General features: G+C 43.3%; 1 protein-coding gene across 4 annotated transcripts in view; it reads left to right on the top strand.

Annotated features, from left to right (window-relative positions):
- Positions 1–3,892: 3,892 nt before the first annotated feature.
- GK (glycerol kinase) overlaps positions 3,893–26,886 on the top strand; it is a 118,613-nt gene continuing 95,619 nt past the window's right edge. For 2 of the 4 annotated variants that reach the window (XM_077482572.1, XM_077482574.1), the window contains exon 1: positions 3,895–4,076. In XM_077482572.1, the coding sequence (XP_077338698.1) occupies positions 3,999–4,076 (78 nt within the window). In that variant the 5' untranslated portion in view covers positions 3,895–3,998. Of the gene's footprint in view, positions 4,077–26,886 lie in introns of all 4 variants that reach the window. The other 2 variants (XM_077482571.1, XM_077482575.1) reach the window with 2 other exon arrangements.

Here is a 26,886-nt window from a genome sequence, read left to right as displayed (position 1 = left end):
CACCCCAAAACACATTCTGCTATTACTCTTGAGTATGGCGATACCACATGTTTGAGACTTTTACACATACAGAGGCCCAACATGCAGGGAGCGCCATCAGGCATTCTGGAGCACCCAGGCCAATTCTGACATTTCTCTCCTACATGTAAATATCATCATTTATTTTCTAGAAAATGACATAGAACCCCAAAACATTATATATATGCTTTTTTTAGCAAAGATCCTAGAGAATACAATGGCGGTCTTTGCAACTTTTTATTTCGCACGGTATTTGCGCAACAATTTTTTTAATGCATTTTTTTGGGAAAAAACTGTTTTGTGATTTAAAAAAAAAACGAAACAGTAAAGTTAGCCCAATGTTTTTGCATAATGTGAAAGATGAAGTTACACCGAGTAAATAGATACCTAACATGTCCCTCTTCAAAATTTCACACACTCGTGGAATGGCACCAAACTTCACTACTTAAAAATACCCATAGGTGACGCTTTAAATTTTTTTACTGGTTACATGTTTTGAGTTACAGTGGAGGTCTAGGGCCAGAATTATTGCTCTCTCTCTAAAGTTTGCAGCGATAGCTCACGTGTGGTTTGAACACCATTTTCATATGTGGGAGGGACGTATGTATGCGTTCCCTTCTGCATTTGCATGTTTGTTGTCAAAAAGTCTGATCGTGTGTACGGGCCTTAAGCCTTAACATTTGAATCAAGGCATGGCATATTCCTGATAGGAACAATGAGATTGCAGACTTTCTTTTTCACTTGTAGATGAACAGATTCAGATTGCTTTGTCCAGATGTGGACGAGATAGGAATTTGTTGTTACCATTTCTGAAAATATTAAAAGATCTGATGTTCCTTCAATGCTGGCTCCTTACTCGTGGTTTCTATGGTTTTCTTTTTTTAGTTCATTAAGGCCCCTTTCACGCTGGGGCGGTGCGGGCGTCGGCGGTAAAGCGGCTTTACCGTAGTTTTAGCGGCGGTATGCGGCAGCTAGCGGAGCAGTTTTAACCCCCGCTAGCGGCCAAAAAAGGGTTAAAACCGCTGCAGTGCCGATTTGCCGGCGGTATAGCCGCGCTGCCCCATTGATTGAATACACCGCTCCAAAGATGCAGCTAGCAGGACTTTTTTCACCGTCCTGCCAGCGCACCGCTCCAGTGTGAAAGCCCTCCGGCTTTCCCACTGGAGTGAAAGGGGCCACTTTTTTTTTTCAGGCGCTAAAACCGCCTCAGTGTGAACGGGACCTAAATGTAGAACATTTAGCTTTTTCTGAGCACTGCGTTTCTTCCTTTAAGGCTGGGTTCACACTGCTGCGAAGCGGGAATGCTGCGGTTCCTGCATCGCATGCCTCCCGGCGTCAGTTCACACTGCCCTATGCAAACTGCTGGGAGTGTCAGTGAAACGTTAATGACACCCCCAGATCAGTTCGCATATCGCAGTGTGATCTGCAAACTCGGACAGGAATCGGATCGCATGGTGTGAACACCCATGCGATCTGATTCTGCTGTGGACCAAAAAAAGGGTCCTGTGCGAGTTTGGGCTGGATGCGATGCAAATTCAGCCATACTATGTGTATGGCTGAACTCGCATCGCACAGAGATCGGATGTGATTTGCACTGCAGTGTGGTGCGAATCACATCCGATTCTCGTCACCGCAGCAGTGTGAACCCAGCCTGAAGCTCTATTTATTTATTTATTTTATATATGCAAGGGTTAATTCCTGGGCTCACATTAACAAATCGCTAGAGTGGGTATCACTTTTTTTCTTGAAATTACAGAACACCTTCTTGCAACAGTTTCTTTTCAGTGAGACAAGCTTTGGATACAAGAGAGATACTTTTATAACAGATGATAGGAATCCCATTACATCTACTCCTTCTAAGCTTTGCCCAGTCACTAGTGTTATGCTTTTCTACTTTTGAAGCTATATTGTTAGGGGAAGCCCCCCCCCCTGCCCCCCAAGTCTTCTTCCCATCGTTAAGTATTTTGGAGATGGCGTCTTTAAATAAAGAATGTCAGGTCTTTTTGAAAATGATATTTTATTTGAGGATGATAGGGTTAGGATTTTTATCAGAAGGTCCATGTTTCTATTAGGAATATAAAGTAAGTCCTAACACTGCCAAGATGTTTTGTTTATTCAGCTCGATGGGCCTTCCTTACCTTTCAGATTAACACTTTATTTAAAAGATTCTTGAAAGCCCTGAATCTGGGTCATCTCATTCATTTTACATAGGTGCTGTGACAGCAGAAGTCTGATTTGGCTTAGATATAGTAAGAAAAGAGCAAGTGCTGAATAAAAGATCAAATAAAAATGTATATAACACTCAGTGAAAACAGCAGCACTAACACTAACGGACATCTGAATACTGCGATATTTATGCAAAAGACATAAAAATAATGTGTTGCGCTGTTACATTTAAATATCCAAATTTTAACTGTAAAGATGAAACAAAATCATAAAGTGCAAATTTGAGTTGCTTAAAGAGGAGGGCCAGCTTAAAAAAAAATAGTATAAAAGTCAGCAGCTGCAAACACTGTAGCTGCTGACTTTTATTAAGCAGACTTACCTGTCCAGGGCGCCCGCGATGTCAGCCTCCCGAGGCTGACCCGTCCCTTGGCTCACGGGTCCCGGCGCCACCATTCCAACTAAGGGAAACAGGCAGTGGAGCCTTGCGGCTTCACTGCCCGTTTCCTACTGCGTATGCGCAAGTCGCACAGAGCTTTGTGAATGGGGCACGCTGTGTTCTGGGACACACAGTTCCCAGAACACAGCGCGACTCATTCCCCAGAAGACGCCGCATGGAGGAGAGAAGACAGAACATCCATGCAGACTAGGAAGAGGCAGATTAGGACGATATGCCTAGCAACAGGCATTTCTGGTAAGTTAAAAAAAGAAATTCATTTTTTTTTCAGATTTTTTGCAAAATTTTAATGTACTTTTGTTTTTCAGGGTGGCCCTCCACTTTAAAGACTATTTTGTTGTTAGGAATGTTATAATTACTATTTTGGAATCTATTGATTTTTAGTTGGTGTCACACAATATCAGGATTGTCATTTTACACCATTCAATTTATGTGCGCATCTTTTGAATGCTGGACTCGGGAGCGCGCCCTCAAGGTAACCCCCCCGAAGAGCACTTCTCCTAAGGGGTTATCTGATGTGGTGAGGAGCCGCTGAGGGACCCCAGAAAACAATTTTGGGGCGACTCTGTGCAAAATGAGCTGCACAGTGGAGGTAAGTATGATATATTTGTTATTTAATAAAAAAATACAAATAAAACGAATCCCTTACAATCACTTTAATAGCTGTGGGGGGTGATGGGGGTGGCTCTAAGGTGTAGGTGGGGTAGGCTTCCCCAAATAAGTGAGTTTTTAAGGATCGCCTAAAGGTGGAGGGTAGGAGTTGACTGGGGTAGGGAGTTCCAGAGGGTGGGAGAGGCCCTGGAGAAGTCCTATAGGCAAGCATGGGAGCCGGAGACAAAAAAATAAAATAAGTATTCATGTGCATGCTATGTTTGGAATGCTATTAACATTGAACATAACAGAAGCGCAACGTGCAATTGCATAAATGTGCAGAAAATTGTACAATTTGCCATGCTTTCACTACATTTTGTGGCAGCTCCTGGCAGAGGGATTATTTAAATAGCCTGTGTGCATGCAGCCTAGGAGAGCTCTCTGTAAATTGACATTGACAATGCAGAACGTCAGTCCCTGCACCCCAAGACAACTCCTACACGCAGCTCCTTGTCCTCTACGTCCTGATCCCCGGCTGGCTGGCTGCCGAGTGACGTCACACCCATACACACACAGGCGAGCGGCCAGCATGGATGAAGAGCCAGTGGGAAGCCGGGTGACGTCGGCGCTCACACACCCCCGGTCTCTGATTGGTAGAGCCGTGTCAGCGCCCAGTGATGTCACAAGCTGTGTGGCATGGTTGTGTGGAAGCCCGGCACACCCGGCAGCGTGCAGTGGATCAGTCATCCCGGGTCACACTACAAGGAGAATGGCTGCTTCCAATAGAATCGCCCTGGGGCCACTAGTGGGGGCCATCGATCAGGGCACGGGGTCCACCCGCTTCTTGGTAAGTCCTATGATTGGCTCTTCTCGGTATGTATTATGATTGGCTCTTTGTCAGCTGACAGGTGGGCTGTGCACATGGAGGGTGAGCGGTCATTCCCATCACATATCATGGAATGTGGACTTACTCCTAGAGAAATAATCATTCCCGGAACTAGTTGTGTCCGGAGGGTGGGATGTAGTATGGATGGGTGACATTGCAATCACACAGGTCTCTATGGGAAGACACTTTGTTATTGTATATATTATTCCCTATCATTTCCCTTAGGCTGCCTATAGATGCATCGACTCTCATTGAGAAGCCAGCGAAGCTGATCACAAGGGGAAAAAAAGATTCCTCTATCTACACAAATAAGTGGATGGAGGAATCCTTCCTCTCTGGTGTGCCATTATATTCTGACAGTGGGCACCCCTTGGCTGTCAGAATACACTGATCAGTGCCTACAGCAGGGCCAGATCGGGTCTGTCTGATGTGGGGGTGCAGTTAAAGATTTCAGTGTGGGTGGAAGATTCAAGGTCAGCAGGGCAGTGTATAGGGTCAGTAGGACAGGGCACAGGGGATCAGCAGGGCAGTGTATAGGGTCAGTAGGACAGGGCACAGGGGATCAGCAGGGCAGTGTATAGGGTCAGTAGGACAGGGCACAGGGGATCAGCAGGGCAGTGTATAGGGTCAGTAGGACAGGGCACAGGGGATCAGCAGGGCAGTGTATAGGGTCAGTAGGACAGGGCACAGGGGATCAGCAGGGCAGTGTATAGGGTCAGTAGGACAGGGCACAGGGGATCAGCAGGGCAGTGTATAGGGTCAGTAGGACAGGGCACAGGGGATCAGCAGGGCAGTGTATAGGGTCAGTAGGACAGGGCACAGGGGATCAGCAGGGCAGTGTATAGGGTCAATAGGACAGGGCACAGGGGGTCAGCAGGACAGTGTATAGGGACAGTAGGACAGGGGATCAGCAGGGCAGTGTATAGGGTCAGTAGCTTGTAGGGCAGTGATCAGATGCCATTAGTTTGTAGAGCGGTGTAAAGTGGGTCAGCAGAGTAGGGGGCAGGGGTTATCAGGGCAGAGAAGAAGGATCTGCAGGGCAGAGCCCAGGGGTCAGTATGACAGAGAGTAGTGGTCAAAAGGGCAGGGGACAGGGATAAGTATGACCATGTACAGGTGTCAGCAGGATGGGGGACAAGGAGACAGTGGGGCAGTGTTCAGGGGGGCAGCAAGATGGAGGACAGGGAGATAGTAGGTCAGTGTACAATAGTCAGCAGGATGGAGGAAAGGGGGTCAGTGAGGCAGTTTCCATCCAGTAGTCAGCAGGACTGAGGACAGGGGGTCAAAATCGCCCCATTTCACCCTCCTAACCATGATCTTCCCAACCCCCCTCCTAGAAAATATCCCCCCTATTCCTCCTAGCAAACCCCCCCCCCCATATGTCATACCTGCACTCCTTCATACAACACAAGACACAAGGATCCATAGATCGGACTGTACACAGTATGGTTACCCCTCCCCATCAATGTTTTTGCTGCCAGAAAATAAGTCTTTGGAGGAAATAGGGGGTGTTAATCATATATGGTGTACAGTCTGATCTTTGGATCCAGTGTCATCTGCTATATGGAGGAGGGCTGGAATGACAGCAGAGGGAGAGCACAACGCATTGCTGTCACTTCTCTCCAGACTCTTCATTTACTTCCCTGCTCCAGGCTGCCCTCCCCATGTTCTGAGTGTGGGGAGGGGAGTTCAGTGACCAGGTACAATATCCATGGGGTAGCCAGCCTTGAGGGTTACAAGTGAAATCTGGGGGGGCATTTTGCATGCCTTTTTCCCACTGAACCTACAAAACTTATAGGAAACCATCATTTTCTGAGTACCCTATCCTTGCAGAGATCAATGTATTTCCAGTACAGAAAACCGCCAATCTCTGCACAAGTGTGAGCAGGCCCTTTGTGCTTTATATGCAAGATAAAACAGGTGTCAGACAACAGTCTTATTTTGTTGTATAGTGGTGTGCTGTGTGTCCATACACATCCTCCAGCCTCTCTCTTCTGTGCTGTCTGCCATTCCTGACCTTTGTATATTGTGGTGTGTGTTTTCCAACAATTTTTACCTTCGAGAGAGGCTGGAGGATGTGTATGGACACACAGCACACCACTATACAACAAAATAAGACTGTTGTCTGACACCAGACAGAGATCGAGGGCACTACATAAGAAACTGTTCCTTAAATATAAATTACTTGTACCACATTTGATATACATCCATTATATAAAAATGAAAAAGTGAAATAAACAAATCATAGCGCTAGTAGAAAGCCATTTCATTAATATTGTCCATCACTATTCCTGAGTTGGAATCTTGGCTGCAGGCTGGGCACTAGGACTCTAAAGTAATGTTACTTTTAAAGCACTCATTTTTAAGGTCTCATTCTCATGGCAGAACACCGTCAGGTCAGAGTATTACTGCAGCTAGTGCCGCCATGTTTTTCTGATTTAGCTGTGAACAGGAAAACTGTACAAATCAATTACAGGCTTGGAGCCTCCACAGCTGTCTACATGTATTTTGCTCATGGAGCCTCTACCTGTGATTAGGGACAGTGAGCAGCCCTGGGCGTAACCAGTCTCATCTGTCCCTAGCTATGGCCAAGGCAAGAATTAAACCCCTAGTACTGCCCATCCTACTTCAGCTGAATAGGGTGGTGGTGCAGGCTTTTTAGGGGGTCATAATCCTTCAACTCCTGTCAAATGCCTTCTGAAAAGAGATCCAGTGCAGATCTCTCTTCAAATGTCTAACAGTGTAAAATAGCCCTCCGTATGCAGCACTAACACATGCAGTACATACCACCCACTTTATCTCAGCACACTGCAACCCAAGGTGTATGTGCACTTCTGTGCTACAGTGCATTGTACTAAACCATAATGTGGGTTATGGTGCGCCAAAGTGGAAAAAAAAACTTCAGGCATAAGTTCTGCTGCACTGGGGCCCAATCAAAATGAATAGGCTACCGTAACGCAGCTTGCCACATCACATAATAAAATGCAGTATAGTGCAAACATGTCCATAGCTGTCACCGCAGTAAATGTTCTCAACTGAAGACATTCCCCTTGATTTCTTTGTTTAGTGACAACTCAAAGTTTTGGGTTCTGGATATGGTAGTCACAAGGACAAATAAAAAGAATGAATCACTCCAGCAGGGACAAAGACAGCAATACAAACTTACAGGGTTTCTTAACTTTCCTTATACTACCCAAAACTAGAGATGAGCCAAGCACCCCCCAGTTCGGTTCGCACCAGAACATCCCGAACAGGCTAAAAATTCATCAGAACGCGCAAACACTGTTAAAGTCTTTGGGACACGAACAAGAACAATCCAAAAGTGCTAATTTTTAAAGGTTTATATGGAAGTTATTGTCATAAAAAGTGTTTGGGGACCTGGATCCTGCCCCAGGGGACATGTATCAATGCATTTTTTTTTTTTTTAAATGCCCATTTTTTTGGGGAGCAGTGACTTATATTTTTTATAATGTTTAAAGTGAAACGTGGGCGGGGGGCTTATCGGAATCTGGAAGTCCCCTTTAACAAGAGTGACCCCCAGATCCCACCCCCCCCATGGGAATTGGTAATGGGGTAAAAAATGTCCAGCAATGTCCATTCATCTTCTATCATACCACCCGATGGACCAAAAAGGGAAGAAAAAAAAAAGCTGCAGCTGTTCCGCCTCCATGGGAGGCTCCTGCCGAATGACGCTTTTTCTCTGTGATAGTTCTTCAGTCCTTTATATAGCTGAGGGCGGGGCCACCCGGTGATGTAAACAGTTGGCCCCGCCCCCGCTGATGGGATGGGGCTTCCGTGATCTGGGGTCCCCTTGTTAAAGGGGGCTTCCAGATTCTAATAAGCCCCCCAGCATACCCCCACAACCACCGGGCAAGGGTTGGGGGGATGAGGCCCTTGTCCTCATCAACATGGGGACAAGGTGCTTTGGGGGTTAGACCCTAAAGCACCCTCCCCCTCTTGAGGGCATGTGGCCTGGTACGGTTCAGGAGGGGGGCGCTCTCTTGTCACCCCCCATGCCATTTTTTATTTTTTTGTTCAGGGTTCCCCTTTTAATATTCATACCAGAGCCAAAGGGCCTGGTAATGGACTGGGGGCGGGGGAACCCCATGCTCCCCCTTTTTTAATTTATTTATTTTTATTTTTTTCAATGAGTTTTATCTATAATCTATATGCCAAAACCCAACAATTCAATACAGCCGCGATCAGTTTTAAATGACAATTTTTTTTCTTTATAATTATCATTTTGCTGTGGTACTGTTCTAAACATGGGAAAACTGTGCCACTTTACAGGCATACTATAGACACCCCCCGGCACGATATTTAAAGGAATATTTCATTTTATTTGTTTCACTTTAAGCATAAAAAAAAAAAAATCACTGCTCCTGAAAAAAAATGGGTGTTTTTAAATTTTTTATTTTTTTTGCATTGATACATGTCCCCTGGGGCAGGACCAGGGGTCCTCCAAACACTTTTTATGACAATAACTTGCATATAAGCCTTTTAAAATTAGCACATGTTAGTGTCCGATAGACTTTAACAGTGTTTTGGCGGCTTTCGAATTTGCAGCGAACAGCGCATATTGTTCGCTGTTTGGCGAACGCCCGATGTTCGAGTCGAACATCGGGCTCATCCCTACCCAAAACTAATAAAACAAAATTTTGGATTTAGATACACTTTAAAGAGGAAGTAAACCCTGATGAGTTTACTTCCTCTTTCATTCCCTGCAAAGGTAAAGCTGTCCCCTGTAGTCCGGTGCATCCATCTTCTCGGTGGGTCCCGCCGCTGTCATTCTGCAAAGCCACGATGACGTCACTCCCGCGCATGCACATGGGAGCTGCCACTCGCGGCATATCGCCGTTGACCGCGGCGCGCTCAGTGCGCTTGCGTGCCGCTGTCTACGGCACATGTGCCTGTCTTTCGGCAAATATCTCCTAAACCGTGTAGGTTTAGGAGATATTTATTGGACCTACAGGTAAGCCTTAATCTAGGCTTACCTGTAGGTCAAAGTGTGTTGTAAGGATTTACAACCACTTTAACTATAAATGCCTTTTTTTTTTTTTTTACTGTGGTAAACCGATGGGACATTTGTATCTATATTCACTAGTGTTATCAATGTATACAAAGAATATAAATATTGTGTGTGTGTATATATATATATATATATATATATATATATATATATATATATATATATATATATATATATATATATATATATAATACACATACACAGTACAGACCAAAAGTTTGGACACACCTTCTCATTCAAAGGGTTTTCTTTATTTTCATGACTATGAAAATTGTAGATTCACACTGAAGGCATCAAAACTATGAATTAACACGTGGAATTATATACTGAACAAAAAATTGTGAAACAACTGAAAATATGTCTTATATTCTAGGGTCTTCAAAGTAGCCACCTTTTGCTTTGATTACTGCTCCGCACACTCTTGGCATTCTGTTGATGAGCTTCAAGATGTAGTCACCTGAAATGGTTTTCACTTCACAGGTGTGCCCTGTCAGGTTTAATAAGTGGGATTTCAAGCCTTATAAATGGGGTTGGGATCATCAGTTTTGTTGTGCAGGAGGTGGATACAGTACACAGCTGATAGTCCTACTGAATAGACTGTTAGGCTGCTTTCACACTGGGGCGGTATTCAGGCGTTACAGCGCTAAAAATAGAGCCTGTGTAGCGCCTGGAAAAAAACCGGCCCCTTTCCCTCCAGTGTGAAAGCCGGAGGGCTTTCACACTGGAGCGATGCGCTGGCAGGACGGTGAAAAAAGTCCTGCTAGCCGCATCTTTGGAGCTATACCGCTCCTACCCATTGAAATACCGCTCCTACCCATTGAAATCAATGGGACACCGCGGCAATACCGCCGGCAAAGCGCCGCTGCAGCGGCGCTTTGCGGGCGGGTTTAACCCTTTTTTGGCCGCTAGCGGGGGTTAAAACCACCCCGCTAGCGCCCGCAGACCGCCGCTAAAACGATGGTAAAGCGCCTCTAAGAATAGCGGTGCTTTACCGCCGACGCCGCTCCCGCCCCAGTGTGAAAGCAGCCTTAGAATTTGTATTATGGCAAGAAAAAAAGCAGCTAAGTAAAGAAAAACGAGTGGCCATCATTACTTTAAGAAATGAAGGTCAGTCAGTCCGAACAATTGGGAAAACTTTGAAAGTGTCCCCAAGTGCAGTGGCAAAAATCATCAAGCACTACAAATAAACTGGCTCACATGAGGACCGCCCCAGGAAAGGAAGACCAAGAGTCACCTCTGCTGCGGACGATAAGTTCATCCGAGTCACCAGCCTCAGAAATCGCAGGTTAACAGCAGCTCAGATTAGAGAACAGGTCAATGCCACACAGAGTTCTAGCAGCAGACACATCTCTAGAACAACTGTTAAGAGGAGACTGTGTGAATCAGGCCTTCATGGTAAAATAGCTGCTAGGAAACCACTGCTGAGGACAGGCAACAAGCAGAAGAGACTTGTTTGGGCTAAAGAACACAAGGAATGGACATTAGACCAGTGGAAATCTGTGCTTTGGTCTGATGAGTCAAATTTTGAGATCTTTGGTTCCAACCACCGTGTCTTTGTGCGACGCAGAAGAGGTGAACGGATGGACTCTACATGCCTGGTTCCCACCGTGAAGCATGGAGGAGGAGGTGTGATGGTGTGGGGGTGCTTTGCTGGTGACACTGTTGGGGATTTATTCCAAATTGAAGGCATATTGAACCAGCATGGCTACCACAGCATCTTGCAGCGGCATGCTATTCCATCCGGTTTGCGTTTAGTTGGACCATCATTTTATTTTTCAACAGGACATTGAGCCCAAACACACCTCCAGGCTGTGTAAGGGTTATTTGACCAAGGAGGAGAGTGATGGGGTGCTGCGCCAGATGACCTGAACCCAATCAAGATGGTTTGGGGTGAGCTGGACCGCAGAGTGAAGGCAAAAGTGCCAACAAGTGCTAAGCATCTCTGGGAACTCCTTCAAGACTGTTGGAAAACCATTTCAGGTGACTACCTCTTGAAGCTCATCAACAGAATGCCAAGAGTGTGCGGAGCAGTAATCAAAGCAAAGGGTGGCTACTTTGAAGACCCTAGAATATAAGACATATTTTCAGTTGTTTCACACTTTTTTGTTCAGTATATAATTCCACATGTGTTAATTCATAGTTTTGATGCCTTCAGTGTGAATCTACAATTTTCATAGTCATGAAAATAAAGAAAACTCTTTGAATGAGAAGATGTGTCCAAACTTTTGGTCTGTACTGTGTGTATGTATGTATGTATGTGTGTGTGTATATGTATGTGTGTATATATATATATATATATATATATATATATATATATATATATATACATACATACATACAGTGGTGTGAAAAAGTGTTTGCCCCCTTCCTCATTTCCTGTTCCTTTGCATGTTTGTCACACTTAAGTGTTTCGGAACATCAAACCAATTTAAACAATAGTCAAGGACAACACAAGTAAACACAAAATGCAATTTGTAAATGAAGGTGTTTATTATTAAAGGTGAAAAAAAATCCAAACCATCATGGCCCTGTGTGAAAAAGTGATTGCCCCCCTTGTTAAAACATACTATAACTGTGGTTGTCCACACCTGAGTTAAATTTCTCTAGCCACACCCAGGCCTGATTATTGCCACACCTGTTCACAATCAAGGCATCACTTAAATAGGAGCTGCTTGACACAGTAAGGTCCACCAGAAGATCCTTAAAAGCTACACATCATGCCGAGACCCAAAGAAATTCAGGAACAATTGAGAAAGAAAGTAATTGAGATCTATCAGTCTGGAAAGGGCTATAAAGCCATTTCCAAAGCTTTGGGAATCCAGCGAACCACAGTGAGAGCCATTATCCACAAATGGCGAAGACATGGAACAGTGGTGAACCTTCCCAGGAGTGGCCGGCCGCCCAAAATTACCCCAAGAGCGCAGCGACGACTCATCCAAGAGGTCACAAAAGACCCCACAACAACGTCCAAGGAACTGCAGGCCTCACTTGCCTCAGTTAAGGTCAGCGTTCATGCCTCCACCATCAGGAAAAGACTGGGCAAAAATGGCCTGCATGGCAGAGTTCCAAGGAGAAAACCACTGCTGAGCAAAAAGAACATCAAAGCTCGTCTCAATTTCTCCACAACACATCTTGATGATCCCCAAGACTTTTGGGACAACATTCTGTGGACCGATGAGACAAAAGTGGAACTCTTTGGAAGGTGTGTGTCCAAGTATATCTGCCGTAGAAGGAACACTGCATTTCATAAAAAGAACATTATACCAACAGTAAAATATGGTGGTGGTAGTGTGATGGTCTGGGGCTGTTTTGCTGCTTCAGGACCTGGAAGACTTGCCGTGATAAAAGGAACTATGAATTCCGCTGTCTACCAAGAGATCCTGAAGGAGAATGTCCGACCATCTGTTCGTGTACTCAAGCTGAAACGAACTTGGGTTCTGCAGCAGGACAATGATCCTAAACACACCAGCAAGTCCACCACCGAATGGCTGAAGAAAAACAAAATGAAGACTTTGGAGTGGCCTAGCCAAAGTCCTGACCTGAATCCTATTGAGATGTTGTGGTATGACCTTAAAAAGGCTGTTCATGCTCGAAAACCCTCTAATGTAACTGAATTAGGACAATTCTGCAAAGATGAGTGGGCCAAAATTCCTCCAGGACGCTGTAAAAAGCCTCATTGCACGTTATAGCAAACGCTTGGTTGCAGTTGTTGCTGCTAAGGGTGGCCCAACCAGTTATTAGGTTTAGGGGGCAATCACTTTTTCACACAGGGCCATGATGGTTTGGATTTTTTTTCACCTTTAATAATAAAAACCTTCATTTACAAATTGCATTTTGTGTTTACTTGTGTTGTCCTTGACTATTGTTTAAATTGGTTTGATGTTCCGAAACACTTAAGTGTGACAAACATGCAAAGGAACAGGAAATGAGGAAGGGGGCAAACACTTTTTCACACCACTGTATATATGTGTGTGTAATAGATAGAGAAACAAACGCAGGAAGAGTTGTGTTTTTATATTTTTTTTTATTTTTTACAATGAATTATGGGAAAGGTCTACGTGGTAATCGCTGTGTGACGTTCATTCATAAAAAAAATAAATAACAGAGTAGACGTGCCTACATTTCATTTCTACAGAAGCAGTAAATTGAGCAATTCTGTCACACATGAAGCAAGATCCTAGGTTCGAAGAACTGACGTAAACAAGACAAACACTTTTGAAATTCACACTCCTGATGCTGAGTAACTCCTGATGCTGGCCATGAATAACAAAAAGTCTGGGCACTTTTAATGGCAATCTGACACTTTTTTTTATGGGGAGTTATTTGGAATCGAGGCTTTCTATGCTGCTTTGAGCATGGACACCCCAAAGTTTTCAGCATGGCATTAAATTTTGCACTGCAGTTGAATACTTTCGTGTTTTCAATATATGACGATACAGTTGAGTTCAATTTGTTTCCATACAAATGTTTTAGTTGACAGCAGGGTGGATTTGTTTTAAGTCAAGTTGACTTAAAGCGGAGGTCCACCCTAAAGTGGACCTCTGCTCATCGGAACCCTCCCCCCCTCCGGCGCCACAATTGGCACCTTTCAGGGGGGAGGGGGGTGCAGATACCTGTACAGTACAGGTATCTGTACCCACTTCCGGGATAGCTCTCTGCGGAAAGGGGCGTATATTACGCCCCTTTCCGCAAGTGCCCGCCCCTTCCCGCAAGTGCCCCGCTGCCTGCTGGGAAAACACACAGATCCCAGAGGCAGCGGGGACCGTCCTTATTGCGCAGCGCGGCTCGCGCATGCGCAGTAGGGAACCGGGAAATGAAGCTGAAAGGCTCCATTTCCTGATTCCCATACCCAAGATGGCGGCGGCAGCACCCGAGATACGATCTACAGATCGGCTTCGGGTGCCGACATCGCGGGCGCGCTGGACAGGTAAGTGTCACTATTTTAAAAGTCAGCAGCTGCAGTATTTGTAGCTGCTGGCTTTTAAAAAAAAATAAAAAATGCAGAGTCCCGGTGGACTCCCGCTTTAAATAATGATTTAAATCGCTAGTGAAATGGCTTGATTTTAAATCATAATTTTTAAAGAGCATCTCTGTCCCGCAGCGGCTCCTTCTCTGTCCCGCAGCGGCTCCTGCTCTGACCCGCTGTTGTCTCACCGACAGTCCCATTCATTTTAATAGGACGGCTGGTGATGCGGCAGTGACACAACAAGGTGAGGGATGTGGCGGCAGCAGGTGAGTGGATGCCCAGCTTTTTTGTGGAAAGTAAATGGAGTAGTCTTGCAATCCTTGAATATTAGGTAATCAACTATCATTTGAGCAACTATAAAGGTTATTAAAATACAGGTCATGATGCCTTTATTGGTATCTTGAAGAGCTTAGTAAGAGGAAGAGATGAGGCGCCTGTTTTGTTCCTGATGATGTGCAGTGTGGAAGCGATTGTCCTGATACCTCCATGGAATATGTGATTCGAGTATCATGGGAGGCTTAATGTGCTGGTGGCAGGGGGGTCAACAGATATTTTTTTAAGAAGAATTCCATGCATCAGTAAGTATGTTATGCTTGGTTACATTTCGTCAGGGGGGGGGGGGGGGGGGGTGTCAGGTCTGTCTCTAGCCCAGAATTATTCTTTAATATAAAAAACAAAAAGCTTTGATGTCACTCCTGCACATGTACGTGGGACCCCAGGCTTAGAGCTCTAAAGGTACAGCACGGGGTATACCGTCCCTTCAGAGCGCATGTGCCGAATCCTGTGTGAATATCTCCTAAATTGTGCAAGTTTAGGAGATATTCCTAGTACCTACAAGTAAGCCTTATCACAGGCTTACCTATAGGTACAAGTTAAAAAGTAGACTTTGTAAAGGCAAACACCTGAAAGCAAGACTGGCTCCAAATCCATTGTAAAGCCCAGAAAGAAATTGCTGGCAATTTGCTACAGCATTGGGTTCTACAAATTGTGCTCCTACAGGTTGCATTCACACCCGATCATTTTCAGCAGGTAAAACGCCCGCAAAAATGGCTGAAAAACATCCAACAAGCAAAATCCCTTTTATTTCAATGGCACCTGTTCACATTTAAGCGTTTTTCCACCTAAAGCAAAACTCTTGAAAGAAGCCTTAAGCTCAAAAAAAGAACACAAGCTTCTTTGGGGATATTATGCATTTTTCCTGTTTTTTACATTGGTGACCATTTGACCTGTAGAAAATCGTGTTAAAAGCGCGCGACTTTGAAACGTTTAGGTGTGAATGCAGCCTTAGTGACTGCTAGCCAAGCATGGTGATTACTACAACATCGTGGAAAAGCATCAAGAGCAATTGGCTCTTGTGATTGTGCCGTCAAGCTGAAACACTGATGAATCTCTATTGCTGAGCGACAAATAGTTTTCAAACTTTGTTTTTTGTGAACTTTTGTAATTGTTTAGTAGCCAGAAGTGTAAAGGCCTTGTGTCATTTTATTTTTTATAGGTGATATTTTTCAGGTAAAAGAAATAGCGAGCACTTATTATGCTACCCTTCATAACTATACACAGATATGCGCGCCCTTAGTAAACCCGTGCTGCCGCTCTATGGCTTCCTCTCGTCTCCTATCTGGTTAAATGTTGATTTGGTTGTGTCCCTGCTGCTTGTGAAGGACAGCTCTTCAGAACAATGTGATCTTCAGGTATGGAAAGTCATTGATGAGCACCGGATTTGTTGATAAACACCTGCTGCGCATGCCATTGACTTTCTAATAGATGGGTCATTTAGTATACGTACTGTTTACCTCTGTAAGCGTTGTGAAGGTTGCTGTCCAATCCTGAAGGTCATGTAGAGCGGAGTGAAGCCGAGTGGAAATCTGGCCAGCAAAACAGGAAGGCTATCAGTGAACAATTGGAAAATAGGTGTTCACTGACTCCATATCATTAGGCTGCACTCTGTTACTAAGTTGCAGCAATTAAACATGGTCTACCTTTCCTCAGACAGGAGGCAAAGAGTACAAGAAATAAAGTTACAATGTTCATTTTTTTTACATTCCATGTACTTCTCTGCAGGCTCAGTATTTACTTCAGAGTGCCAAATAACAGTATTATTACAATCATTTTTATAGTGCTTTACATATATTGTTCATTCACATCAGTCCCTGCCCTCAAGGTGCTTAAAATCGAAGGTCCCATTCATATACTACGGCCATCTTAGAGCGGAGCCAGTTAACCTACTAGTATATCTTTGGAGTGTGGGAGGAAACCAGAGTACTCATGGAATATCCACACAAGCAGTGGAAGAACGTGCACACTCCATGCAGGTAGTGTCCTGAGCAGGATTTGCACCAAGCACCCTAGTGCTGCATGACAGCCATGGAGCCACTGTGCCGCCATTTTTAATTTCTTTTTGGATTGGTCTATGCCTGTCTGTCCTTTTTACGGCAGTCTGTACATGAAGGGAAATTTTCACTCAGAGACGTGGGGATGATTTACTAAAACTGGAGAGTGCAAAACCTGGTGTGGCTCTGCATTGAAGCCAATTGACTTCCAGTTTTTTATTTTGTCAAACTTAATTGAACATTTTGAAGTTAGAAGCCGATTGGCTACCATGCACAACTGTGCCAGAATTTGCACTTTCCAGTTTTAGTAAATCAACCCCATGCTGTCTCTGACCACTGCCCCTCAGCATATATCACGGAGAGGAAATTTACCCAGTGCTGTCCATGTCCCTCCTCAGAGAAATTGCATCCAGTAAAGGTCACTAGCACCACTGGAACAGGAAGTATCCTTCTCCATTGAGGGCAGACCGTTTCCAAGCATTGGCACTGGAACATTTCAGCTGACAAGTCTCTTGCATTCCTTGTGAGAAGCTTGTCCCTGGCAAGTTCCATCTGTCAATCTCCTTGTTAGCTGTGTTGTTGGAAGGTAGTGGCAGTAGGAGGGGTATCCTATCTGACCTCATAAGGTGGAACAAAGTGCTAAAAAAAAAATTGGAGAAACTTCTTTAAGGTCTGCCATTGCTGATCTCTACCAAAATGCTAGTTGCTAGGTTATTGCATTGATTTGGAAGCTTCAAAGTTTTTAGAGCTGGGTACGCAGTCTAAATATCAACTGTTTCAGCAGGAACCGGCCAACATTTGGACCATGTGTACAGCTGTCCTGACAGAAGCTGCACCGGCTTGCTGGAGAACCGGCATCCCATCCAATCATTATAAATGATTGGTGTGTTCTGTTGGAGGGGAGACATTGATAAACTATTATAGTTCAGCAGTTGCTCAGGTTTTTTTTTTTTTTTTTTTTTTTTTTTCATTCGGCCCCTTGGGTTGAACGAAAGAAAACTGAATGTGTGTAGCAGGCTTAAGAGCAAGTATGCAGCACAATAATGGCTTTTATTTGGCATTTTTTGTTCAGGTGAGTGGCTCAGAAAGGATTTGAAACAGCCTGGCAACTAGTATTTTCAGGAGATCAGCAATGGCATTTTTCCTATGGAAAGCAGAATGAAAGTGATTCCTTTTTACCTCCCACTTGTGAAACCTGCCATTGTGTTACTTTGTAGCCATTAAAAAGTGTTTGTTGTGAAGGGGAACCAATATATTTTACTAGTCACGCTACAGCCTTTCAAATAATGGAACTTCCACAGGGAACTGTATTATGCAGCCTTTTATACCGTTCCCTCAAGGTGTGCCTTTATGTCCTCATTTATTAGTGGTCTGTAATGAGGTGTCTGATTTATAGATTTTGTATCTTTTGTGTTGGTAGTAGTGGGAAACTTTCCTCAGTTCCGGTTGTTTTATAAATGGAATCTGGTTTGGATATCTGGAGAGGAGAAATATGACACAGCAAATGTTTTGGATTCCACAACTTTGATCTGTTGATTTTTAAAGCATGTGCTGTGTCAGCTTACTACTGAATGCTACCTTTTAAAGCAAAATTAAACTGGAAAAAAAAATAAAAATCAAAGTACTACTAACAGGTAGGATTTAAATGAAAGCGGAGATTCTATTGGTCTTCTCTGTCCCTTTTCCCTGCCTGTAAGCTATGTGTATACTGAGCTGCACATGCACAGCGTAGCATACATTTAGGGCACAGTTACGGTGCGACTCCCATTCACAGGAGTGACATCTTTACAGCCTGGCTAAGCAAGTGACCAAGAAGCTGGTCCTCTCCCTCCTGCAATTCAGCTCATCGCTGTCCATCCCTCCTCACCACAGCATTTACGCCGTAATGGTCTATATTTAGAACAATTTTTAACTTGGAATGTTGGCACATGTTCTTAATTTGGATGCTCAGGGCTTTTTTTTATTTTTATTTTTTTTTCTAAGGGAATAGGTGCAGGAACTCCCCTCTCTCCTTGTCACCACCCCCTACCCACCTTCAAGCACTGTCCTTTGTTTCCACTTCCCATCTTCTTCCCAGTACCACTTATTTTAGACAAAACCGAACCAAGTATCATTTTGTGGTACTAAGTAATCTGTATGGAATTTGGTAATTATAATAAGCAAAGCTATAAGATGGATCCCACACAGCCAGCAAAAATTGATTCCCCAGAAACAATAGACCACTTGCAACAAAATACCTCCTGGCAACAACAGACCAACCCCAGGAACAATAGACGCCACCAGCAACAATAGATCTCCCAGCAGCCAGCAACAATAGACCCCTCTCCTCAACAGTAGATACCACCAAGCAGCAACTGACCACCAGCAACATAATACCCCCCCCCCAGCAATAATCTTTCTCTCCCACAACCGTAGAGCCACCCATCACCAATTGACCCACTAGCAACATAACTCCCCCCCCCCCCCCCCAAGAATAGACCTCCCAGGCAATCATACAATGTATCCCCCAGCATCTGACCCTTTAGCATACCCCAATACCCCTTGCCACTGCATACATTCAGTGCTGGAGTGCCAATGTTTTCCCCAACGTTCCTGCTAAAAGAAAGCCCTGTGCATGCTACTGGACAATGCAGCACATTTTATTTTATTTATTACAGGTATTACGCTGTCAATTTTATGCAGAGCTTTACATATGTATTGTATATTCACATCAACCCCTGCCTTTAAGGAGCATACATACTGAGGCCAATTTAGACGGGAGCCAATTGACCTACCAGCATGTTTTTGGAGTGTGGGAGGAAACCGGAGTACCTGGAGGAAACCCAGCCAGGCACAGAGAGAACATACAAACTCCAGGCAGGTAGTCGCATATCACCCTTCTAACGTGATTTGGTGTAATGGAATTATTGAATTGGCACACATAAAATGCACTGATATTGACACTTAAAATAAATAGCTTATTTATTTTTGTTAACCCCCCCCTCTTCTCTGTGTATAACAACATATAGGGCTGCAACTAACGATTATTTTGATAATCGATTAGTTGGTTGATTATTGTTTCGATTAATCAATTAATCGGTTAATAACCTTAAAAGAAAAAAAAAGTAATTTGTTGTTGGGCAGATTAAAAAAACACAAATTGCCGCAAAAACGCATTATTGCATGCTTTTCTGCAGCTTCTCCATTGAAGTACAGTATTTTCCGGCGTATAAGACGACCTTTTACACCTAAATTACACAGCCAAAAAGTGGGGGTCGTCTTATACGCCGTGTATGAAGTGGCCGCAATGGATTTCAGCCCGCCGAGTGCTCGGTAATACTGTATACATACAGTATGCACCGCTTAGCCAATCCCGGCGGCCGATGCACTCTGTTGATGAATACAGCCTTGCTAAGCCTGCTCGCATTGGAGTAACAACCTCTGACAATCCGAGCAGGATACAGTACAATGAGTCAGAGCGGCGCGGGCTGATGTCACAGCCTCTGCCAATCCGAACAGGCTTTGTATAATCAACAGATTAGTATAATACATTGCCTACCATGATTGGCTTAGCGGTGCACATTGTATGCACACTATATTCTGCAGTGTTCCTGGCCCTACTGTACTAACACAGCATCATATGTGTACCTGGCGCTCTACATATTAAAGCATCCTGTACTGCACATCCAGCTCCAGATCTCCCCAAAAATACAGGTATGATTTATGGTGCTTTGGAGGAGAGGATTCATTGTTGCTGCCTGCCAATTGTGGGATCTCTGGGACTTGTAGTTCACAAGTTTTTTCTGATGTTAAGTCTGCTGTGTGTTTTTTTTTTTTTTTTTTTTTTTTTTTACGTTTCTGATGTTTTTTTTTTTTAATGGTGTTGCCTGCGAAGGGGGGTAGTCTTATATGGTGAGTATAACCCAAAACCTAAGTTTTCACTGGCAAATTAGGAGGTCGTCTTATACGCCCAGTCATCTTATACGCCGGCAAATACGGTATATTGAACCAAAAAAACAAAATAGCACAGTTTTTGCATTAAAAAAAAGTCCTTGTCTTTTCCAAATGCGCAGCAGCTGAAAAAATCATGGATGTGAATGTGTCCCATAGGAAACCATGTAAATGAACCGTAGAGTGTTTCTGCAAAAAGTACCAAAAAAGACAGAGGTGTGACCCAGGCCTGAGATGTTTAGTAACATAATGGGGCTAAAAAACTAAAATTAGTACAAAAAGAGCAAATAATTGCTACTGTAAGGGGTTAATTTTTTACTATGAGACAGTGAAAGTAATATTTACAGTAGCGATTTGCTCTTTTTGTACTATAAAGGGTTACATTTTTTTTTTTTTAACCCCATTATGTTAGTGGCAGATTAATCGATTATGAAAATGGTAATCAATTCATTTCATAATCGATTAGTTGTCGATTAATCGATTCGTTGTTTTCGGCCCGAACAACATACAATGCTGAGATAATTATGTGTATATTGATTTGGTTACCTTTCTGCTGCACTATACATGTTGAACATGAATGGGACTGCCTGTACGTGGATACATGGAACACCTGTGCATCCAGCAACAAAGACGACCATTCGCATTGGTGTTGGTATCCCTGTATGAATGAGCCCCTATTCTTAACAGGTTGGTCAGTGAGCTTGTTATAGTGATGATGGACAATGATTATACAAAATAAATGCAAGGAAAGCACCGTTGCCAGATGGCTTTTCCCACGAGCCCTCCGAGAAATAAATTCCGATCATTCGAAGACGCTTTAAAGGAAAGAGATGCTTTAATGACTGGCGTGGTGCCAGTTGATTGCTGTAAAATAAATGCCATACCTCCTGTAAAGGGTATTGAGCTCTGTGTTCAGTAAATATAGATCTGTAGGCATGTCCTAACGGGAATTTTGAGGTCAAGTATATGTTGCAGTCTAGATCGCAAAGCTTCAACAGATCATTCCTTTATTGACTATCTTGGGCATCACTCCTGGGAGAGCGCTGGTGTGGCTCTTCTGGTGGTCCTCACCTGACCTCTTTGGATGGCACTGTGGTCTTGCCATTTCTCACTGGCTTTAAGGATGTTCATCACTATTTGTTTTTAATCCGGTCGTCTGTGGTTAATGCATTTCTACATAATATAAATTGCCTTGTTCTACTTGTATACAATGCTGAAGAAGGAACAAATATATTTCTGAAACGCGTTGGGTGATTCTGGTGTGTTTGATCTCGATACCTGTATCGTGACACATTGTACATTGTTGTACATCATTGACACATCAGGACATTGTAGACTTTAAAGTTACTTTGGGCATATTGTAGATGCATCAATGAATACATCAGTCGCTTTTTATATGTACTTCTCAATAAAACTTATATAATAATTTTACACTGTTATTAGTAATATACTAGGTAATTATCAATATACTTTATATACTTGGCCTCAAAAGTCCAGTTAGGGTTTTTTTTTTCCTCTGTATTTCAGTCTATTTTTTGGATATTGGCTTTTCTTTTCTTTCTGATGCTTCCCTTCCCCTTAAACGTTATCCTATATAGTAGGACAGATAACCTACCCAGGAATGTGGGCTAGAAAATAAGTTCATATAATGAATGGCCATCATTCAGCTATGAACGCTAGATGTCACAGGAATCTGCATTATAGTTAGAAGGGATGGCTGTAAATGTAGCTTATTTTTGACTTTTCTAAATAGTTTTGCAAAGTATCCTATAGTTCCCTGTTGTCAGTTCTCAAATTAGGGAACTGGCAGTAATTAAGATCAGCTCTGAGCTGGTGTTCAGAGGTATGCCAGTGCTCAGGATGTGGCTGGGAATCTGTCATGTATGAAAGCTGTGTCACAGCTTCGTATACAGGGCTCTATACCTGGTCCCATTCAGCCAGGGATATGGTGATTATAATTACCCAAATATCGCAATGCCCATATTTTATCAAATTAAGTCACTGGGTGGGTGGAGCCTGATGTTTAGTTCCCCATCGGGTCCACCTTACTAATGATTGACAGTGCATGGCAGTGGGCGGATTGTTAGATTGTATTGCCATTATGGATTCACCCACTGCTGTCAATCAACAGCATAAAGCCTAGTAGACATGGGCCCAAATGCTTCTGTAGAAGAGTTATGACCAAAAAGGTCTGCTGCATGGCTCCTGATCACTGCTCTCAGCCAATGTCAGAACACAATAGCACAGCAGGGGGAAATCATTGTACTAACATCAGATTGTTAGTACAGTGGCTCCGATCTGAGTAGTCCATGTTTTTTTTTAAAAATTTTTTTCATTCAACCCAATGGTTGAACGAAAAAAAACCTACTAGTGTATACGAGGCTTTAGCCCAGAGCAGTCTCCGTTCTTCTGCACTATTAGACTTGATTTTGTGAACATATGACAATAAACAAGTTGTTTTTACCAGAGTTCAGTCATCCATAATCCTTTACATAGTTTCTTTCCAAGCTGGACTAGCACTTGTTGTTTGGGCAGATAAGACGGAATGACCCGAGGCAGTATTATATATTGTTTGCTTTAATCTAGAAGGACCACTCTCTATTGTATGGAGAAGAGGGAATGATGGATCATAGGTCTTGATGATTTGCAGGACAGCTTAGGCAATTTCTCCAATGAGCATAGCTGTCAATCACAGGCACTAGTACAGCATCACATGTAGAAGTCCACTAAAAAAAAAACTTAAATTTGGTATTTTTAATTATTATTTATTATGTACTGTTTCTCCTCTCCTACTGCAAGGTATCATTTTAAATTTTCCCAGATTTGGGCTTGAAATCATTTTTTTCCCCCCCTAAATCACATAAAAAGATACTAACGCGCATGCATTTAATGATGTGTTTTTTTTTGTTTTTTTTTTTGTTTTGTTTTTTGTTTCCATTTCCTCCTAGGAGCTTTCTTATGCAGTTGTCCCCTGGCAGTGCTGCTACATTGATGTTCTCTGTGCTCTCTATGCCGCCATGTCCTATGGAGTCTTGTGTGAGTTATAATACTCACTCCTGCTCTGCACCACAACAATATGCACAGCCAATCCAATTGTCGCACACACCGCTGTGGAGGAGGAGAGCTCTGGCTTTTGTGATGTGTCCCTATTGCTCCGGACGTGTGTGCGGTGTTCTGAACTGCTGCATGTAGAGTTGTAGTACAGAGCAGAGGTGTGCACATTGTTAAGGGGGCAATGACGTGTCGGAGTAGAATTTGAAAAGGAAATTAAGAAACACTAATTGCACATGAGTTCTGTTATTTTTAGCTGATTTAGTAAAAAATCTACTTTAATACTACTTTAAGTTGTCATATCCAAGCAAAGGGTGATGGTAAAACTTTGAAATGATCAGTTAGGCTTGATTCACACTGCTGTAACAGCAAAGTTTTTTTTAAGGCCTTTGCCTGCTACTTTGCCCTGCGACTTCCCTCTGATTTGATCCGACTTGGATGCTACAGTGAGGGAAAAGGTATTTGATCCCCTGCTGATTTTTATGTTTGCTCACTGACAAAGAAATAATCAGTCTATAATTTTATTGGTAGTTTTATTTTAACAGTGAGAGACAGAATAACAACAAAAATATCCATAAAAATGCATTTCAAAAAAGTTATAAATTGATTTGCATTTTAATGAGTGAAATAAGTATTTGACCCCAAAACTTGACCCAGTACTTGGTGGCAAACCCTTGTTGGCAATCAGAGGTCAGACGTTTCTTGTAGTTGGCCACCAGGTTTGCACACATCTCGGGAGGGATTTTGTCCCACTCCTCTTTACAGATCCTCTCCAAGTCATTAAGGTTTCGAGGCTGATGTTTTGGTAACTCAAACCTTCATCTCCCTCCACATATTTTCTATGGGATTAAGGTCTGGAGACTAGCTAGGCCGCTCCAGGACCTTCTTCTTGAGCCACTCCTTTCTTGCCTTGTGTTTTGGGTCATTGTCATGCTGGAATACCCATCCACCACCCATTTTCAATTCCCTGGCTGAGGGAAGGAGGTTCTCACCCAAGATTTGACAGTGCATTGTCCTTTCGATGCTATGAAGTTGTCCTGTCCCTTTAGCAGAAAAAAACTCCCAAAGCATAATGTTTCCATCTCCATGTTTGACGGTGGGGATGGTGTTCTTGGGGTCATAGGCAGCATTCCTCCTCCAAACACGGCGAGTTGAGTTAATGCCAAAGAGCTTGATTTTGGTCTCATCTGAGCTCAACACTTTCACCCTGTTCTCACCTGAATCATTCAGATGTTAATTAGCAATATTCAGACCGGTCTGTAAATGTGCTTTCTTGAGCAGGGGGACCTTTGCGTCCGCTGCAGGATTTCAGTCTTTCATGGCGTATTGTATTACCAATTGTTTTCTTGGTGACTATGGTCCCAGCTGCTTTGAGATCATTGACAAGATTCTCCTGTGTAGTCCTGGGCCGATTCCTCACCGTTCTCGTGATCATTGAAACTCCACGAGATTAGATCTTGCATAGAGCCCCAGACTGAGGGAGATTGCGCAATTATTCGCAAATGGAAGAAACACAAAATAACTGTCAAACTGTTGTCACCCTCTCACCAAGCTGCTTGGCGAAGGTCTTGTAGCCTATTCCAAACTTGTAAGTGTTCCTGACATCCTTGGACAGCTCTTCTTCTTCTTTTTTTTTTTTTTTTTTTTTTTATATACAAGTAAGATGAGATTAGGAGCACTCCCTTTAAGAGAATGCTTATAATCTCAGCTCGTTACCTGTATAGAAAACACCTGTGAGTCAGAAATCTTGGAAATCTTGCTGATTTGATAAGGGATCAAATACTTTTTTCACTTATTAAAATGCAAATCAATTTATAACTTTTTTGAAATGCATTTTTCTGGATATTTTTGTTATTCTGTCTCTCACTGTTAACATAAACCTAGCATCATTAAAATTATAGACTGATCCTTTTTTTTGTCAGTGTGCAAACATACAAAATCAGCAGGGGATCAAATACTTTTTTCCCTCACTGTATTTATTACAAAGGCTGCAATTGAATCCATGTTGGACCAAAGTAGTGCAGGGACCTTTTCTGAAGTCAGAGCGACTTGTGTAGCGTCAGTTAAGACGGCTATCCTAGGGAAACATTGAATATGACATGTCATCGGACTTGGGTGGGGTCTCACAAGTCAGGTTCCATGTCGCAGCAGTGTGACCCGAGCCTTAGGCTGGGTTCACACCGCTGCGGGTGGGAGACCCGGATGTGATTCGCACCGCACTGCAGTGCAAATCGCATCCGATCTGTCTGTGCGATGCGAGTTCAGCCATACAGATAGTATGGCTGAATTCGCATCGCACCCGCCGCAAACTCGCACAGGACCCTTTTTTTGGTCCGCAGCAGAATCGGATCGCATGGGTGTTCACACCATGCGATCCGATTCCTGTCCGAGTTTGCAGATCGCACTGCGATATGCAGACTGGTCTGGGGGTGTCATTAAGATTTCATTGACGCTCCCAACAGTCCGCATAGGGCAGTGTGAACTGCCGGAGGGAGGCATGCGATGCGGGAAAACGCCGCGGATTCGCGGCGTTCCCGCATCGCTATGCTGTGAACCTAGCCTTAAGCAGATATTCATTTTGTAGAATCTCTAACCTGCTATTTTTTGTTTTGGGTATAAACTTTTTTTTCCCTCCTGGTTTTCTTTGTGCATTGTTTGCACTTTGACCTAGTGCGATAAGCAAGGTTGTGTATGTCTTTGCTTATTCTGCAGGTCTCAAGGTTATATGTAATTACACCCTAACGTGGAGCTCCAAATGTCACAATGCAGTGTTGAAACACACTTAAGCTTTTGGCAAGCGGAGTACAAATCCAATTTAAACTTGTATCCTGGGGACTGTTTTACGTAATATTTACTTTATCATGGCTTGAGCTGAAAATCTTTGGAGAATAGTAGATGGCTGAGAAACGCACCAACCGGCAACCAGCATTTCTTGTTTTTCCTTTTCTTGGACACCCAGCACAATAGCTGGCCTCTAACTAGTAGATGTGGACTGTCTGAAACATTCTGGTATGAGCAGGATCAGTCCATGGTCATAGTGACAATTGTGCCATCAGACTGCAGCACACACCCCTAGATAATAAATCTTCTGTTAGGATAAGGGCTGGTGGCCAAATGTCACCTTCTCCGTGATTACATCCTTTAGGCTCCATGCACACTGGCTTAAAAATCGATGATTCTGCAGGAGTTTTGTGTTCTGCATGTAGAAGCAACTATGTGTCCTATGTGTCCATGCATAGGATAGGATGTTTAGAGGCAAGAAAAAAACCCTTCTGGTTTGCATTCCTGATTGGAGTAAAACTCTCCTAAACTCGTCTAAACTTTGTAAAACAAATGCTCTATATAAGCGCATTTGTTTTGTTTTTTTCAGCCAAAGGAACTGGAACCTTTTTTTTTTTTTTTTTTTTTTTTTTTTTTTTTTTTTTTAAAGCCTAAACCACCAGACTACTCTTAGGACATTGGGCT

Source organism: Lithobates pipiens, unplaced genomic scaffold (assembly GCF_037356315.1).
Source record: "Lithobates pipiens isolate NorthernLeopardFrog02 unplaced genomic scaffold, aLitPip1_a1.2 Scaffold_16, whole genome shotgun sequence".
Lineage (NCBI taxonomy): Eukaryota > Metazoa > Chordata > Amphibia > Anura > Ranidae > Lithobates > Lithobates pipiens.
Note: the sequence above shows the minus strand (reverse complement) of the source record. Positions and strands in the feature narration are given on the sequence as shown.